At 37.6% G+C, this 20,164-nt stretch overlaps 1 protein-coding gene across 1 annotated transcript in view; it reads left to right on the top strand.

The window, feature by feature from the left end:
• MSH2 (mutS homolog 2) overlaps positions 1-2,383 on the top strand; it is a 76,683-nt gene extending 74,300 nt beyond the window's left edge. Inside the window, exons 15-16 of the mRNA XM_001382141.5 lie at positions 642-817; positions 2,047-2,383. Of these exons, the coding sequence (XP_001382178.5) occupies positions 642-817; positions 2,047-2,217 (347 nt within the window). The 3' untranslated portion in view covers positions 2,218-2,383. The remainder of the gene's footprint in view (positions 1-641; positions 818-2,046) is intronic.
• Positions 2,384-20,164: the final 17,781 nt, after the last annotated feature.

Raw genomic sequence — 20,164 nt, 5'->3', positions numbered from 1 at the left:
TGTTCATTATTATATCCAAAAGATAAACCTTTGATTTTGGATGAGTACATTAGTGTTATTTTGTGATGATGATAATGATGACAGTAGTGGTGGCAGTGGTGATGATGATTAAGATGAAGAAGAAGAAAATGGTGACAAACAGAAGAAACTTCCTTTCCTCAAAACCAACCAGTTGTCTACTTTAGCTTCCCAGACTTTGAAGTTACATGCACATGCTTAATTTTTTTGTGTACTAATGTTACAAGATGAAGTAGTATTTGAAAGTAGATCATAGGATCATAGATTTAGAGTTTAGAGGAGACTTGAAGGCTATAGATGTCAACCTTGTCTCCCCCCAACAGTGATTAGATTCATGCATCTCAGCTCTTTTCTCTGGGTATTTGCTAAGTGAGGTTTCAGCGCTCAAGGTATTTGAATATTGTTTTTTATCTCCTAATTAATAGAGTTTCCAAGGGTGATATGAATGCCAAGTTATAATCACCTGTGCCTGCTAGCAGAGGCTTAATTAAAAGCTCATTTGTACTTTGGTCAGAATCATTTGCCAAACATTTAAAAATGTATAGTTAGATTTTCTAATGATAGATGAAGAAGTTTAATTCCAGTTCTGTAAGCTGTTATTTTACCCCTCTGGTTTCTTGCAGGTGTCTGTGATCAGAGTTTTGGGATTCATGTTGCAGAACTCGCTAATTTTCCTAAGCATGTAATAGAAAATGCCAAACAAAAGGCCCTGGAATTAGAGGAATTCCAGCATTTTGGAAAACCTCAAGAATCTGATGAAATGGAACCAGCAACCAAGAGGTGCTACCACGAAAGAGAGGTTTGTCAGTTTAGTTATGTAAGCTAATAAGGCAAAATGTAATGAAGTTCATCATAATCATTGTTACCACATCAAAATGTGTAAATATTTCCATCATAAGATTTTTCAGGGAATAATGATTAGTTTCTACAGAATCTGTTATATGTAACAATAGATCAAGTATTTATTAAACACCTAAATTTTATGCTAGCATTGTATTAAGAACTGAGAATATAAATACAAGCATAAAATTTTTTGCCTTCAGGGAGCTCATGTTCTAATGGGAGAACACAACATATAAAAGGGAGATGAAAAAGAGGCCAGGGGAGAGGAGAGGGTTGTTCATGAGAAAGTGCATCTTTATTTACCATATTCAACATTAAAATGCCTTTGTATTATCAAATATGAAAGTATTTTTGACCTGTTGGATCCCCTGAAAGATTCTTGGGTACCCTTTTAATTCCGGTCATTATATTCAGATTTGTGACTTTGTTTCGCCAGATAGGGATGTGATGCGTAATTCCTTCAGATGAGAATGAGAGAGAGATAAGAGACTTAGAGACACTGGATATTATTTGTACTACTTTTATATAGCTAACTCAGGATTTTCTGGTTAATTGAAATGTTTTTCAAGTCATGTGTTTTTAGCAGAGTTAGCAATGGTGTAGAATAGAGGGTGTTGATATATATTTCTGTCTCACCTGGGACCTTGCTCCTCAGATTCCCTGAAGGAAAGCATTTTATTTACTTCATTTAGTACTCAGAAGTACCTCCTATGGACTGAAGAAAAGGAAATAGCCTCCCTCTTTGCATTAATGTGCAGTCTTAAGTGTTCTGCTTTAAGGGTTGTAGATTTATCATTCAAAGGAACCCTACCCAACCCCAAGAGGGGAGGTGAAGTGATTTGTGCCAGCTAGGAAATATCAGTTTTAGGATTCCTGAGTTCTCTTGACTCCCAACCACTTCTCTTCTCACCAACTAGTTCTCTTCTCACTGAACTTCCTTATCTGGAACCACTAAAGAGAAATGTAATCTTTGGTCTGCAGATAGTTATGATTACTTTTGAAATGTACCTTTAACCTGAAGATACTGAGCTAGCCTAGGACTTTGATAACTGTACTAGACACTAGCAGGCATCTTCTTAAGAAAACGAGTTGTGTTTGGCATTAAATTTTAACAGAACATAATTTATTGATTTGGAGAAGATATTTTAAAGTCTAATTATGTTTGTTTGTTTGTTTGTTTTCCAGCAAGGTGAAAAAATAATTCAGACATTTCTGGCCAAAGTAAAGGAATTGCCCTTTGCAGAAATGTCTGAGGACGGCATCAGAACCAAATTAAAACAACTGAAAGCTGAAGTAATATCACAAAATAACAGTTTTGTGAATGAAATAATTTCACGGATAAAAGTTACTCCATGAAAAATTCCACAATGGAATGAACAAGTTGTGTAGATTTTTTTTTTTTAATTGTAGAAAGTCCCCACTGTCTATGTGAAAACTTTTGTAATGTTTTATACGTTTCCTTTGGTGTTTAGAGATTGCACATAGATTATTAAATAAAATGGAAGTATTATGTTTCTTTAAATTATTTGTTTAGACACCTATTTTGAAATATGAAGGTTTTATAAGAGGAACAGATTTAGAACAGGAAGGGAACTCCTAGTCCAACTTCCTCATTACAAAGAAGCATGCTGAATTATCCAAATACAAGAAGCACTACCTCGGCCCCATGGGAATAAGATACACAACATCAAGCATTATTTCCCTGGGACCAGAGAATGGGACACTGAGCCCACTAGATAAAACATCCTAAGTACATTTCAGACAATTCAGGCAAACAATTCAACTGTGGAGTTTGCTTATAAGGGTGCTAATGAGCTTTTTAAATGATTTTTGTTTTCGGTCACTGGTTCTGGGAAGAACATATGAGGTTTGAGAATTTGTAAGAGTTACACTTTAGTGTAATGTAAACTTTTCTAAAATAACCACAGAAGCACCAACTGGCATGCAGTTGGTAACTAGTTGTTCCTTTCAGTAGCCACCAGGTGGTAAATAACTAACCAGCCCCTGGCACAGATGACTCTTCTCAGGATTGAGGAATTTCATAGAAATAAGTGCTATGTGGCCTTTATTGGCCTGTTCCATATTAAAGCTAGATATGATACTCAGAGATGCTCTTACCACTCCTTCATTTTCCACATGAGGAGATACACCCAGGAATGTTGTGATGTACCTAATTTCCCAGAATGAACCTATGGCAGAACCAACACTCAGCACCCAGGTTTTGCATCTACTAGACCAGTGTTCTTCCCATGACATGATGCTTGTTGGCACAGTTTGTTTTCTGCTCCGCTCTAAACATTGACAGATCATTTGTCAGTAGGCAAAGGTAAAAATAGCCAAATGAGTAAAACTGCCTCTACTTCTACCATCAGTTTTCTGGGTTTAAATACTTAATTGGCAAATAGAAATATACAAAAGACCCTACTGCCTGCCTCTGCCATTCTTCTATTCTTATTCTTCTTGCAGAGTGAGCAGAGACTATTTTTATTTTACTAATGATGAGCAATATTGACTTGAAGGTTTAGAGTTAGATTGAAATCTGTGGCCATAATGGGACTTGTTTGGTTGATAAGATTTTCTATAGACTTAATTTTCCATGTTCTCCTTTCCTAGTATTAACTGTGGATCATTGTACCATTGATTTTACTGTCTAGATAGCATAAGCTATATAACTGGAGGGCAGATTTGTAAATAATAGATTTAAAATTCTTTTGGAAAAGATTGTACTTCTGAAAGACAGAATTGACTAATCAGTGTACATGTAAAAGGCAATGAGAACTTTGATTTTAAACAGTCTGTTTCTTGGATCTAAGAAAAAGAATGTTTTTTTAGATAACTATAAGCAAAAATATGGTTAAAATGAAAATCATCTTGTAGCTTTAATTGCTAGTGCTCAAAAAAAAATGTGGTGCTTTTTTGATTCCAAGGACAAAATTTATAATGCATCAAGCTCTGGTAAATCAACCTGCTTTCAGTTCTATAAAGAAGATTTAGTATCTAGTTTTGAGACACTTTGAAAATGAAAAAAGCACATAAAAGACCTGCTTAAAATCTTTCAGAGCCAAGCTTTATTTATTTTGTAAATATGCTAATGAGTCAACTAAGACCTTCAGTTATAATGGGTACTTTATATTGGAATCACATATATAAAGCAGCGGATCTACCAATTTATGACCTTGTAGTGGATAGGTTGTGTTTTATTTTAATCATAATGTACTTAAAGCTCTACCTTCCCCCTCCCCTAGTACCATCTGCAATAACAACAGAATGGTACCCAAAATACAGATGTTATTCAAGACTCAGGACTTAACTATGTGGTTATTACAAGAAAACTGGGGACCATTTTCCATAATCTTTGAGAAAAGACTTTTTGCTCATCTATGCTACGGTGTTTTCAAAATTTGGTTCTGAGATCCCATTAAAGATGCAATATCTTTTTGTAAATGGTGTTCTCTGCTCTTCTCCCTCTTTTCTTCCTTAAAAATGCTATTTAGAAAGAAAATATCTTTTGGGTAAAAGAGACCTTTGTTACAAAACACATTTATGAGAATTGTGTTTTAGGACACTGTATTTATTTGGGGACAGTTTTTTTGTTATTTTTGAGTTCTATGTATTAAAGGCACATTGTGAGGCCTCTTAAGTATTAAATACATCTTTTCTTAATGGTCTTTAAGTATTTAACCTTTTTGTGAAATGGCTTTTGTCTGTGAAGGGTGTTCTCTGCTTATTCAGGAATTTCTCTTTTACTTGTTAGTTATATTCTGGACCCATAGACAAGTAGTCCTGAGCTCACATCAGGCCACTGACACCAGCTTGTGTAATGCAAGGAAAGTCATTTCATCTCCCACCTTTTCTATCCCATCCCTCTTCCCCTCGAGATGTTCCTCTTCCTCTCCCTTTTCATTTCTTCTTTTAGGGTCATCAAAATGTAACCCAGGTCTTCTGTCTGATTAGACTTCCTCCATGTCCATCTCTTTATAGTGGTGGCTGCTAAATCATATGTGATCCTGCTCCTAGCTCTTTTGATGCTTGAATTTTCTGGCTATATTTTGTATTTTTCCTTTGACCTGGAAGCCTTGGATTTGGGCTATAAATGTTGCCAGTTTTAGATCTGGGCAGTCTTTTATAATTTCTCGAAGTATGATGTCTAGGCTTTTTTTTTTTTCTTATGGTTGTGGCCCAGTGATTCTTATATTATTTGATCTATTTTGCAGGTCAGTTCATTCTGTGAAATACATTATATTGTATTCTTTTGAGTCTTTCAGCTTTCTTTTAAGATTTTGTTTCATGAAATGATTATCTGTTGTTTGGTCCATTCTTTTAGGGAATTTGTTTTTGTGACAAAACACTATCTCTTGTTCCAAGTTGTTAATTTCCCTTTCCAATTCTTTCTTCCACAGTTCTCATTTCTTCTCCAATTTTTTCTCTAGTGCTCTCATTTTTAAATAAGAAAACAAAAATATTCTTAATATCTTTCAGGAATTCTCATTGAATTTGTATCCAATTTGTGTTTTTCTTTGAGTCTTTGCTCTTCCAGCTTTGTAACTCAAGCATTCTTGTCACTTTTTTTGTGGTGGGATTCTTTTTCTGTTTATGCATTTTTACAGTTTGCTTCTCAATTCATACTGTGTTATGGTAGAGCTCTGTACACTGGTGGAGGGAATGTCTGGCCTGGTGCTATAGCTGCTTTCTTGGACTATTGAGTATTGTGTTATTCTAGGATCTCTAGGTTGGTTCGTACTGAGGACCTCTAAGCCTCCAGTGTTGCCAAGTGTTCTGATCCTGGGTAGCCCCATTTCTGCCTGAGTTCCTGGCCTATGCTACAGTTTGAGCAATATGCCCATAGGATTGCCTTGTTTGTTGCTATGCTTAGCTGCTAATAGTGGCCAGCTGAAAAGCTCCATAACAAAACTGCAGGCCCCACCTTTGATCTGAGCTACTTGTTCTAGTTATTTTACTGCAAGTTTCAGGCTTGGCTGGGAGATGGAACTGAGATCCTGCTCCACTGGCGGGATCTGAGCCACACAGTTACTGCTTGCCTTTTGTGCTTGCTTCTTCCTCAGTATACAGCTCTGGGACCATGACTGCACCTTAGGGTGCAATATCACTTCTAGTCACAGGTCCCTTCCTCAGTATCTTTCGGATCTGTGAACCAGAATTGAGTAGAGGAAAAGAGCTGCCAGTTGGCATCTATTGCTGCTCTCTACAAGCAGAGGCCCCTCTGCTTTTTGCCTTGTTATGCAATCTCTCCCTGTAGTAGAAGACTTCGTATAGTCATCCTGGCTAGATTTCTATCCTTAGTGTCTGCAGACCTTTCTGTCTCTATGCCAACCTGGGCTGAAAAAAGAACTTTTTTTTTTCCTTTGGATTTCCTTATGAGGACTTGGCCTGATGTATTGTCTAGATCTTTTTGGAGGAGTTGTAGGGTAGAGCGCGGCCACTTTGCCAGCTTGGCACCACCTTAAGCCAATAGCTTTTAGATGCCCATGAACACATTCGTCTTATATAAGAAAATATTCTTAAGGGAGAGCACAGGAAAAAAAAGTCTTGAAAAATCTCACAATTTCAAGATAAGGTAATACTGCTTTTTCTTCCTGGAACACAAAATATTAAGAGCCCTTCATTCTGCTTTGCTTTGCAGATTTTCCTTCCTTACCAGGAACATTATTTTGTATGAGACCAAACGGTTCACTGCCCAAATTTAGTAAACGAAAGCCTGTTTTTGCTTTGGCAGATGGTTTGTCCATTCAGAAGTGCCTGTACACACACCTACACTCACCCACCCACTCACTGCTCCTCCCACCCTCCTTAAATCCAAGCAGCTAGGAAGTGGAACATTCTGAGGAACTGAGAAGGCTGGTTTGGGGGAACTGGGACGAAGGGTTGCCTTGCCATTACTTATGACTTGAACAGTAACTTGAAAAGAGTTTGTGGATTTAGAAGTGGGAGGAGAGACCTTTAAACCCATCTGGTTCAAGCTCCTCCTATTTTAAATAAGGAAGTTTAAGCCTAAAGAGGTTAAAGGATTTGTCCAAATTATCCCAAAGAAAATGATAGAATAGGATTCAGACACCTGGGTCTTTTGGACACCAATATTTAGTGCTTTTTGGCTTGGACTCGATTGTTAATAGCATCTAGTTTTCCCTATCCCCACCCCCAATTAAACAGTTTTTGGAAACTATCTTAATGATTGAACTTGGAGGGAGGGAATCCACTTTCAGGGCAGTTTCTTTCAAAGTTTGAACAGTGGCAGCAAATTGCTTAAAAGAATTATTAGTAACTACATGAAAATGACAACTATGGGTTTATTAACAACATTGGACACATTCCTTTCTTGGGCTTTTGTTGGAGTTCTTGATGAATCAGTTGTTATCTTACGTGGAAAGAACCTGGAATGCAAGTCTCTTAGAGCACTTATATGCACAGCCAAAATGAATAAAATCTGATCAGTAATATATACACACTCATATATGCTATATATACATGTAGATACGTATGGATGTGTACTTACATATATGGATGTGTCTGTACATAGATGCAGAATAGATAGATATCTTAGCAAGTTAGCCCAGGAATTCCCAAGCCTTAGTATGCAGCTAGTCATTTAATGATTTATTTCAACTTTTTTGTCATCACCATGTCTGGAACTCTTGATGTTGAAGGGTTTCAGTGGAATAAATTTAGTAAATGCCTATACAATACTGCTCTTAACATTGTGATGACCTTATAGTTCATAAGGATCACTAGGTGGTGCAGTAGATAAAGCACTGAGCCTGGAGTCAGGAAGACCTGATTTCAAATCCAGCCCCAGACACTTAATATGTGTGTGCCCTTGAGCAAGTCACTTAACACTGCCTCAGTTTCTCATCTGTCAAATGAGCTGGAGAAGGAAATCACAAACCATCTTTGCCAAGAAAATCCCAAATGGGGTCATGAAGTTGGTCGCAATTGAAATGCCTACCAGCCTTTTCAGCTTGCCAAGTTGTAGGTCATCCATAAGCATTTCTTCCTGTCTTTGCTGTCCCTGTTACTGCCAATAATACCCACTTCCATATCTATAACCTTGGTTCTATATTCAATTCTTCCTGCCCCTTTAGCCTTCATATCTAATTAATAACAGGTTTTATCAAGTCAGTCTCCTCAATATGTCTCAAATTGGACTTTTCTTATTGTCTCCAGTCTAGCTTGAGAGTCAAGAGTCTCTTTAGCACCTGCCTACATTATTGCAATTATTCTCCTAAAAGGTCTCCAGACACTGCTCTCATTTCCCTTGATTTGTCTTTCATAGTGCTTCTAGAATCATCTTTCTTTTGCATGGAGCTTGTCTTGTCACTCAGGCATCTTCATTGATTCACTATAGTGTGTCAAGTAAACTTAAAAACTCTTAAATTTTCATTCAAAGTCCTACACAATCAGTGTTATATTATTTCACTCTGCAGTCTACACTTTTGCCAAACTTTCCCCAAATACACCATCTCCATTCCTCAGTGGCTATCCTCAATTCCTGGAATGTCTTCCTCTTAAATTTTTGAATTTACACACACATTTTAACAATTTCCATTTACAGACTTTCCATGCCAAAATATGCCTCTCCATGTCTTCTCCTGGTCTACCATATTCCTGGGGGACACAGATTATCACATGAACTGTGTCCTCATGTTCCTAGTACAGTGTGCACACAACAAACACTTATGATAGCTTACATTTATAGAGTGCTTTAAGTTTTACAAATTATTTTAAATATATATTATCCCTCATTTCAAAGAAAGTTGAGACCCAAAAGTTGTGAATAACCTATGGTTGGAGAACTAGCTACTAAGTACAAGAGGTAGGATTTGAATCTAAGCCTCTCTTGGCTCCTGGACCAGGGGTCTTTGCACTGAATTACATTATGATTGAGTAAGAAATTCACCAGAGTCAAACAGGACCCAGAAATTTCATTCAAGACATATCTAATACCTAGGCATTGGGGTTTGTGAAGATGGGATTAACTCCCTTCTTACTTGCAAATTTAATCAACAAAAAACCAAGATACCCATACTTAATGTTAAGTATGGGAAGTCCACAAACCACTTACTAAAATGGTTTACACCTCCAGAAGTGACTTAGGCAATGCTAAGCAAATTTAAAGACTGCAATTGGTCTCCATGAAGTGGAGGAAGGGACAGGAAATAACATTAATAAAGGTCTTTAAAAGAGGCTGGAACTTCCTGTCAGGAAGTCTTCAGGCTGAATCTGGAGCATGGAAGACGGTAAGACTGCTCTTGGATCTCCTTTTGGAGCCACTACTTGGGTGAGTGAAAAGCTGACTCCTTTCCTAGCTTCTGGAGAGATTAGCTTCCCAAGAGGCCTCCCTATCTTGGAGGAGGCCATGTGGGTATTCACCACCAGGCCCTCCAGTTGAGGGTCCTCTGGCTGAGGGCTCATTAGCCCTGCCTGGTTTGAGTCAGGGGCTGGGTAAATATTTAGTATGTTAGGTTAGATATTTTACTCTACCCTTTTTCACATTTCTCTACTTTCATTCTTACTCTCTGTAAATAAAGCTGCTAAAGAGTCATTTTGACTTGAGCTGTATTAATTATTTTTTTCATCAGCGACCACATTCTCTTATATTTAGTCCAACTATAAACTTAATCCCTACAGGCTCAAAGAAAAAAAGAAAACTTGTCTACTGAATATCTTTGTAATAGTTCATACACGAGTTAGTTGATCAAGGCTACAACGTAGAGTAAAAGGGTAGCTTCACTGTATAGTGGAAGTTTGAGAATTGCTGTTTTCATACACCTGTCATATACAAAGGTCTGTGTGGCATTGTAGGTGTTATAATTAAAATTATAAGACTAATAGCTTAATAATTATTAAACCAAAGCAGTAGTAAAGAGAGGGAAAGAAAGGAGAGAGGTAGAGAGATACTTAGCTTTCCAATCCACTGGCTGCCATGAGCCTGTGACTAAACTCCAACAAGGGTTTCTTCAGCTCTCCATGCTCTAGCCAGCAGACCCAGACAGGCTCCTGATCTGACCTTATAAACCTTTTTCTTCACCCACTAACTCTCACACATCACATCTCAGGAATGAACCATAGTTTCTTAATTTGCCTAGGCCACCCAGGGGATCAGTGCCTGTGGAATCACTTTCCCATCTCATTGGTTCCTGGGTTCTTTAACTTCCTTTGTGGCTTTATCTATACCTGAATTTAGTCACCTTTGACCTCCAAGTCACTGAGAGATGACATTAATCATGGAGAGAGAAATTTGCTTCCAACATAGGGTATTGGAATTAATGCCTTCTCTGTCATAGAATCCCAGATTTAGAAGGGACAACAGAAACCAGCTAATCCATCCCACACCTTAACAATAATAGTCTCAATAACATCCCTCCTCATAGCCTTTCCTGGAAGGTCTCCATTGAGAACAACCGCCCACCTCCCAAGACAACACATTCTTCTTTTGAATTACTTTACTAATTTTATAAAGTTTCTCCAAAATCCAAACTAAATCTGCTTCACTTCAGTTTCTGCCTATTCTTTGCCTTCCTATCTTGAGTTTTAGCTCTCTATTAGTTATTTTTGTTTTGTCCTTGCCAATGAATAAAGATTACTTTCTTTAGCAGTGGGAGGAAAAACTAGAAGCAAATGCTTTTCTCCCCATTCCATATACCCTGAGCAATAGTGGTCCTATCTTTTGTTCCTTCTCTTTTCTCCCAATATTGCTTTTTAAGTAACACCCTCTTCCCTAATACTCTTATGTTGTCATTGGCTTTGCTATTTAGCTTCAACTTATTCTGAGCTTTCATATTCTTTACACATTTATAAAATACAATGCTACACTTCTGTATTCATCCTTAATTACCCCTTTGGTGTATTGTACATGTCTTTTGTAAATCTAAATAGATCATTGTTCCCTCTATCCATACCTGTATTTTAAGACCACTCCCCCATTTCCTCCTTATCAAAATTATTTCTGTTTGTGTCTTCAGATTTTCATTTTTGAGAACTTCCCATCCATCCTAGATTACTTTTTTTTTTTAAGACATTTAGTCCATGGCATTCTATCTATGCTTTCTCTGAACCCTTTGTAATTCTCTTTCCCAGAGTCTGGTGTGCATGCCAGACTATATCTGATTTAACCCCTACAATCAATAAATTACTAAGACCAGTCTTTTACTTCCATAACATCAACATTTTCCTATACAGCCACACTGCGCCCACTTTCATTACCTCCATGCCCTCAGTGCCTACTAGACAGACTCCTAAAACAAGCTCTCAATAACTGTTCATTGGTCCTCTGCCTCCAGATTCCCCTGTCAAATCCACCCATCCTTTCACGTTTCTACCAAAATATTCTTCACACATAGAGCTAATCCCATCATTCCCATCATCCAAATTTGTGACCTCAGTTGTCCTGGATTCTTCCCTCTTCTCTATCTTGCTCATTCCCTGTGAAGATTGGATTAATTCTCCCTTGCCTGCTTTTAGATTTAATCACCAGAAGTGTATACACTCCCACATTTCCTTAAGTGAGGGGAGGTCTGCAACCCTCATGCTAAACTGAGGTGACAACTCAGAAATGACTGACTACTCCCTGAGCAGTCCTAAGAAAATTCTAAAACTGTTATTGTTCCAAGTAAAGTGGAAGGAAGGCACAGGAAGTGACATAAAGAAGGGTCTTTAAAAGTAGTTGCAACTTCCTGTGACCAGGTCTTTCTCCTTCGAATTTGGCTTTGGAGGAGCTCCAACTTGGGACCTTGGACTGCTTCTGGTAAGACTGCTCTTGGATCTTCTCTGGACTACCATGTGGATGAGTGAAAAGGCTGACTCCTGGCTCCTGGAGGGACTAGCTCTGGAGAGGCCCCCTCCCCCATCTTGGAGGAGGAGGCCCAGTGGCTGGAACTCTTGCTTAATTTACTCATAGGCCCTCCGGCGGGGGCTTCTGGAGCCCTGCCAGAGTAAAGCCAAGGCAAATAGTTTAACTCATTAAGCTAGATTTCTTACTCTGCCCTCTTTCTCATTTCTCTACTTTCAGTCTTTTCCTCTATTTTATAAATAAACTGGTATAAAAGTCATTTTGACTTGAGATATATTCATTTCAGTGACTACACTCATATATTTAGTCCAGCCTTAATTTTTAACCCTTACATTCCTTCATTCAGACAGACAACACTCATTCGATCTTTCATCGGTTTTCACCCAGACAATTGCAGTAGCTGCCTAACATTTCTGCCTCTTTCCTCTACATCTTTTAAATTCCCACTGAAGCTTCCTACTATGCATGTCATACCATTTTTCAATTTCACAAGCTAAAAGTCCTCCTTAGCTCTTCACTTTCTCCCTCAGCCTACCACATGTGTGGTGTTGTGGAAAAAACTGGATTCGGAGCCAGAATGATCTTGACTTCAAATCCCAGCTCTTCCGCTAAGTAGCTGCATGACTTTGAGCAAGTCACTTCTTGCTCTCAGTTTCTTCATTTGTAAAATGAAGGGATCCGATTATATGATCTCTAAGGTTCCCATAAACTCAAAATTTATCATCCTATTATCCTCACCTGCTCTCAGTTACCACTTAAAACAAGTGGCTTTAATTAATTAAATTTTTATGTTTTATAATAATTAAAATAAAAAATTAAACTTTCTCTAAGAGACCAGAGAAGAGACCAGGTCATGAAGGGGGTTGCTGATGTGATAACTTTCCAGGTTTGTATTAATAACAATCCTTTGCATTTTTATGCTCCATGTTTGTTCCAATTATTTGATGTACTTTTTGTTTGAGCCTCACAATCACTGCATGTGGTAGATAGGTTAGGTGTTGTTATATCCATTTTGCAGATAGCATGCCTGAAGTCCACCATGGCTCATTAACTTGCTTGAGGTCACTTAACTAGTTAGTGATAGAGCTGAATCTGGAATTCAGGTCTTCTGATGCTAAAGAACAAGGGCAGTTCCCCCTGTCAAACTATCAGTAACATTTGTTGAGTGCCTACTATTTTGCCAAGTACCTTATTAAATAGTGGAAATACAAAGACAAAAATAAAGTAGTTTTTACTCTTACCTTACATTCTACTGGGGGAAACAATATGTACATTTATAAGCATGCATACATATACACAGAGTAGAGACAGGACAAAGAAAGGGCAACTGGCTTGGGGAAGAGGGACTAGTGGCTGGGAAAATCAGGAAAGACTTCTTGTAGGAGAGGGCATTTGAGCTGACCTCAGACAACGAAGTATTCTAAAAAGTGAGAGTGGCCACCAAAGGAGTGGCTACATTCCAAACATGAAGGAACAGTCTGTACAGAGGACAAGAGAAAATGGAATGTCATAGCATCATAGATTTAGAGTTGAAAAGGGTGCCTTAGCTGCATTCAAATCCAATCCCTTCATTTTACAGACGAAGGAACTGAGGCAGAGAGGGTAAGTGACTTGCCTCCGTTCACTTTAGTGAGAAGGAAGGGCTATGTCTTCATCATGAGGAGAGAATTGGGTATGATAGCCAATCGTATGTAGAGTTAGGGCAGAAAAGGAAGCCCTCTTGCAAAGGAGCCTCTGTTCTCAGTAAGAATGAGCCAAGATTCTCTGATGAGAGTGGCAGGGAGAGACTGAGCTGTAAAGGTTTTGGAAAAATAAAAACAGGTCATTCATTTTCATGGTTTCAGAAATACTATTTCTGCCCTCCCCCATTCTCTTTGGTTTTCTTAGCTATAAATAATGAACCTGAATGGATTTTATTTTTTGAGCATCAGATCTAAGTAATAATTGCTGAACTTGTACCTTATTTATAGGTTGAAATACCTTGTTCTTCATTAAAACAACCTTTTCTCTCTTCTGGGTTTTTATCTGAATACTATCAAATCAAAATACAATTGAACTGAGTGAATTCCCATCTTCTTTTCCTTAACTAGAAGCTACATGTTAGCGTTCAAAAAGATTGCAAGATTGGGAAATGTATTTCTAAAACACATTCTTTAAGGAAGTCTTATCTTGTGGCTAGATCCCAATTTTGGAAGCTGCTTGGTGCCTAGGCAGACTAAATTTTGGTTTGGGGGTAGCCCCTCCTGCCAAAGACCAATGAGATAGTGCCGTAGGAAAAAGGAGTACTAATGCCTCTGTGTATGGTTTTGGAATGAGCCTGGATAAGTTTAGTCATGCAAAATTTGGAGGCCTCTTAAGAGCCCATTATACTGCATTTCATAACTCAACTCCCAGAGGCAGAATGGAGACAGAACTTGGGAGTTTTTTTCTGTCCCTCAAACTGTGAAACTGTCTTTCATTTCTGGTGTGGTTCACTGAGAGGAAAAGAGGCTAAATACTGGATGCTCCAGAAGTCTTTTTTGCACTTTTAAATTTATTTTTATTATACTATATTTTAATATAGAATATATCATGTTGTATATGTTATATGCTATAATAATTACATTATTTTATATATTTAAATTTATATTTTATATTTAAATTTCTACTTGAAATTTCAGTAAGTCTTGGGACACTGTATTTTCCCTTCCTGCTCCCAGTTCAGACAGTCAGAGAGATGAAGGGCGGGGAATGAAGAAATTACAGTAGTCTTGCCTTCCTAAGAACAGAAAGTTGTTTATTTTAATTGTTAATTTTTTAACATTCATTAAAAAAAATAAAACATTTACATTCTGTCTTAGAATCTATGCTCTGCATTGGTTCCAAGGTAGAAGAGAGGTAAGGGCTAGGCAATGGGGGTTAAGTGACTTGCCCAGAGCCACACAGCTAGGAAGTGTCCGAGGCCAGATGTGAACTCATGACCTCCTGGCTCTCAATCCACTGAGCTACCTAGCTGCTCCCTCATTTTTTTTTAAATGTGAGGATTTTGGACTGCCTTTTTCTGTTTGAGGGACAGAATGAGCAGGATGCAGACATCTGAGCTAGAATATTAGCATCATCTTTCATTTCATCTTCCTCAGCACACCTCCCCTTCCTCACAATTGGTGGCTTCCCTTGGGGACTTTCTGCCCTGGTTTACTGACTATCCATTGGACTTGATAAAAAAAAAAAGATGGACCAAGTCAAGAATTCAACCTAGATTCTGATGTTTGCAGGAGCCAGCCATAGTGAGAAGGGCATGGTTGTCCTCCCCCAAATCATCTTAAAAGTGAGGTACGTCCCAGCTTCACCAAGTAGCCGTTTATAATTCTGTTCAAACCTATTGAAAATTCACTTCTGTTTTCAATTGCCACCATGGTGTGGCTAAAAGAGCTGGAAATCTGATGCTCAGGTTCTGGCTTTCCACTTGCTAGTTACATAATTGTGGGAAAAGTGGCTAAGTTTAATGTGGAGATAATAACACTGACCCTGCCTACCCCACAGGATTGCTATGAGAATGTACTTCTGTGGATAGGAGCTTTACTACCACTACTACTAATTATCGTTAAGCTCACAGAAAATTGACACCTCAGGAAAGCTCAAGTTCTCCTATGACACATACTGGCTAGCCACACAACATTCTAATTAAAAATAACTTTTGTGGGTCATGGTCACCTTTTATACTCTACTAGAACCTACAGATCCCTTCTCAGAATAATAGTTTTTTTAATTCTTAAAAAAATAAAAAATTTGTAATGGAAGGATATACCAAATTTTGGTTAAAGGTTAGTAATAAAATGTTATTTTTTTTCTCATTTTATTTCTCATATTCTAGTGCAGAGATTCCCCCCAAAGAGGTTTGTAGACCCTAGAATAAGAACCCATGCACTTAAAATATAATTTACAGAACAGGTACAAATATGCCTTGGTACGGGGCAGCTAGATAGATCAGTAGGTAGCATCAGTAGATGGAGAGCTAAGCCTGGGAGACAAGATCTTGGGTTCAAATCTGGCATCAAACACTTCCTAGCTGTGTGGAACTGGGCAAGTCACTTAACTCTAATTGCCCAGCCCTTACCTCTCTTCTGCCTTGAAACTGATACTCAGTATTGATTCTGATACAGAAGGTAATGATTTTTAAAAATCTACATTGGTAGGAGGAATTTCCTTACACCTGAAATTCCCTATATCTGTCTCCTCTTATTTGCCCCCCTGCAACCTTTAAAAAAATCCTGAGAAAAGCAGAGCTCCAAAGTGGCTAGAATTCTAGACTTGGTGTCAGTTACTAACCCAGACAATTGGTAGCTGTGTGACCCTGGGTAAATCATTTATCCTTTATGTCTCAGGCAACTCCCTAGGACTTAACCACTAAGAATTCTCTTGAACTGATATAGCATCTCCACAGTTCCATAATGCATCCTATAAAATGCTTACTGTGTGAGTTCATGCTTCCTTTGTTTCCTCTTAAATTTTGTTCAAATTCCAAAGGATATATTCAATCTACTGTCAGTATTTGGTGAACAAGTCAGTTCCCTTATTCATGCTGTTTAGGAGCTTACAAGTTTTTATAATAGTCCCTTCCCTCCCCTATGACCCATCCTCTCCCATTCTCCCTCACTGAAATACAAGAATTGCCACACTGGCTCATGTATAATTGAAAAATCTTTTACCCTAAAAAAGAACTACATATCCCGAGAGCCCACTGACTTCCTGTCATTATGTACTTCCTTGTAGACAGAGGATAAAGGGAGTGTATATTGAGCCTCTTGCTCCTCTCTTTGGTGTGGTGTAGCATCAGCAGTGATGGTGGTAAGGTGGGGATTTTGAAATGGCTAATCATTCATGGGCACATGGTTTTTATTTTGTATCCTCTTTATTTCTTGATTTCTAATGATCATTTAATAAACCTCTAAAATATGATATATTTTATTATTTAAGATTCAATTTTAAATTTTACACTCATATTCATCCCCACACTTCCATTTCCCCTCATCCTGGAGTGGGTTGTTGACAGCAGTGACCCAAGTGTGGAGGCATGGAAAGGCAGAGTGTGGGTCCTTCCTAATCTCTACTTCAGGGGGGGGAAGGTGTGCCACATTCTTTTAGTAAAATCACTAGAAAATCAAAGTTCTTCAAAAGGATCCAAATCAACTGGAGAATTTATAAACACTGTGGTATGTGAAAATAATGGATAGTATTGCTCAGAAGAAATGACAGATATAGAGAATAGAAATGTAGAGAAGTATGGAGAAGACTTATATGAACTGATGCAAAAGAAAATGCCCTGACTCAGGTAGTATACAGTAAGTATAATGATGCAAATGGAAAAAATAAGACATTAAATGGAATGTTATCTAATTATAAGGATCAAGCTGAGAAAATTTACCTTCTGTGATTGAGAGAAATGGGCACAGACTAAAGAAATGAAATGTAAAGAAAGAAGAGCTCAAGAAACACATAGAATTCAGACCCAGACCCATTGGGGGAGGAGAGAAAATTCTATGGAAGGTTGAGGAAGGAGGCAGTTAGCCCCAATCTGAATTCTGGACAGTCACTTCTGCTTGAGAGTGGTCTGATCTACAAACCACTTCATCTTCTCTCTGGCTAACCTCTTTGAAAGGAGGAAAGTTGTTACCTTTCTCCACCTAACTTGAACTGAAGAAAAGAGTCTTTTCTTCTTTCTTTCTGCCCAGGAAAGACCTCAACAAGATTATTACTGTTTCCCTTAGGGGAAAATCAATTTTATTCCTTTTTGAAGAGACATCAAAGTCTTCAATAAGTAATAGAAATTAGAATTAGGGAAGACCTCTCTCCCTCTCTCCCAGTTTCCCTCTTATTTCCTTCCACCAAGAAAATAAATAGATCCTTTTCAACTAAAGAATATGTTCTCAAGACTTTTGTAATTAGAGGGAGGAAGTGACTCACCATCTGTTGAGGCAAACTCCATTAGGTTGCTTAGTGAGGAGAACAGGAAATAAGGGTATCCTCTGAAATTAACTCCCTTCAAAACTGTTTCCTGGTGTAACATCTTTCTGATTCCCTTATCTCTCACTATTCCCCTCTAATACACTTCCTTTATTGGAGAGATGGTGCCAGACTATTAAATGTGAAATGTTAACTTCTAGGCCAGTGGGTAGGTAGAATCCTCTTTTTCCTCCCGTTGACTCTCTTCTTCTAGGACTTATTAAATCACCTATAATCTGAAGGTCATAAAGATAAATAAACTCAGGATGAAGAATAAGGGATCTTGGTTCTATTGTTTATGTTTCTTATTCAAGTAGAATTTAAATGAGTAGAAGGGACCTTTCAGATCACTTAATCCAACTTTCTCAATTTGTTTTTTGTTTTTCTGAACTTGACAGAAGTCAACAAACATACATTTTTTCATAGATGGAGAATCAAAAGAGATAATTGGAAGAAAAATGTATAATCCCTACTACTTGCATCTTGTTCCTTTTAAAAAAAAAAGTATATTATAAATCTGACCCAGTTTCAAAGCTGTCCTACTTATCTGGGTCTCCCTCTGAATTTTCCTCTGTTCCATTCTCAAACTATTTTAAAAGCACTTCAGACAAACAGCAGTACATATTCCACACATAAAAATTCTCTATATTATTCTAATAGAAAAACCTTCAGCAAATTTTGATATTGCATCTGATAAAAATGAAATTAATGGAGAATTTGTATTCTCACCAAATACAAATGTCAATATTTGAGGCATCACTTTTACAAATGCCAGTATGGCATATTATAGAACAAGACAGGATTGCTGTTATACATGCTAATTAACAGAATGTTATTTTTGAATCTTATTAGTGTGTGAATTTAATATAAATTATATTCACTTATTCCACTTGAAAACTGATTTTTGATACCAGCTCCACTCTTCAACTGGCTATGCACTTGTGGCTTCATGGTAAAAGACCCCCTTGCAAAGGGTGACATGTCCAGAAGTCAGGATTCATCCTGGACTGAGGTTTTAATCTGCCCAATCAGAGGGAGTGACAAAAATTGGCTATATAAGCAAATAAAGAGGAAGCACTGGCTTGCTCTTTTTCCCATTCTGGAGTGTTTAATGCTTGGCTGGCACTGTCTTATCTTGAGACCAGTCAGCTGCTTAAGCCACTTGGGGCCACAAGCTTGAGCCAGGGAGAAAAATGGAGTGGTTTTTAGCCTGGGTGGGCAGGTGATTGTGTGGTTTTTTTTCTCTCCCTACCTTTTACTAATAAATAATTATAAATTAATACACAGTCTCCAGGGAGTTTTAATCATTACACTAGATAGAGTAGCAATGCTAGGAAGAACTATTCAATGGGTTGGTTTTTTTCTTTTTAAACAAAATACAACTGGGGGGGAGGGAGGGGAGACACATGCAAGCAGTTGCTAGAAACTTTCACAAAACAGTAAATCATATATATGTATACATATATAATAAGGCTTTTGAATTTAGCATTTTCCTGTAAATTCCATTTATTCTAAAAATCTCAATCAAGAGCCACAAGGCAATACTGTTCCCATATAACATTCTAAGAGTCTGGTGCTAAAAAGAATATGTTACTACTTATGTAAGAGAATGCATAGCTACTTTGGTTTGCAATGTTTATGGGAAGATGGTAAATGTCTGGAGGGATTTGATTGCCAGGGAAATGTTTCCCTTCCTATATTTGCAAACCTGAAAGATGGATGGGCATTTAATTTAACAAGAACATCAACTGCTAGGTAGGCTGTCTGGATAGCTAGGTTGTTTTTTTCTCCTATTGATTGGGATGCCATTTTCAACAAGCTTTTAAGTAATGCTAAGAATGGAGAGAGAAAAATCAGGAGAATTGATCAATGAAAAAACATTTCTTTAAGTGCCTTCTCTATGCCAGGGCTGTGCATGGGATCTGTTTCTAAAGTAAAAAGAATAACCCATAAGCCTTATAAGGACATCTCCTCTACTTTAGAAACTCAACCCATGCAGCTTGGGAGCCATGTTAGCCTCATATAAGGAGGAATGCTTGCCTGGAAGGTGTGAATTTAATACAAAGCATGATTATGGAAACAAGTACAAATGTTTCATAATTAAATGTCAGCAATATGGGCAGATGTTTCCGTTACTACTAGAAGAGTCTGAACTATCAAAAGATGAAGATTTTTTCCCCCTTTTTTGGCTTCTTTTTCTTTTTTGTGATGTTTTCCTTTTTTATTTTCTTTTTTTCACTCTTTTCCTGGTATTTTAGTTTCTTTTGTTTTGTAGTCTCTTACTTAGTTTAATTAGGTGAATAAGACCTTTTCTTTGATCAGTTGAATTTTCTCTTTGCTTTTTTCTTTTTTCTTCTTTCTTCTTTGTATTTGATGGAAGTCATGGAAGATGTCTAGCCTTTAATTGAAAAGGGAGCCTCTACAGGTGATGAGGTCACCTATTAAATACTTGTTTGTGGAGAACATTGACTGATTACTTCAGATATTAGGCAAAGTCTGCTATTTATTTAGTTCCTC

Source organism: Monodelphis domestica, chromosome 1 (assembly GCF_027887165.1).
Source record: "Monodelphis domestica isolate mMonDom1 chromosome 1, mMonDom1.pri, whole genome shotgun sequence".
NCBI lineage: Eukaryota > Metazoa > Chordata > Mammalia > Didelphimorphia > Didelphidae > Monodelphis > Monodelphis domestica.
This window is presented reverse-complemented; position numbering and strand designations above follow the sequence as displayed.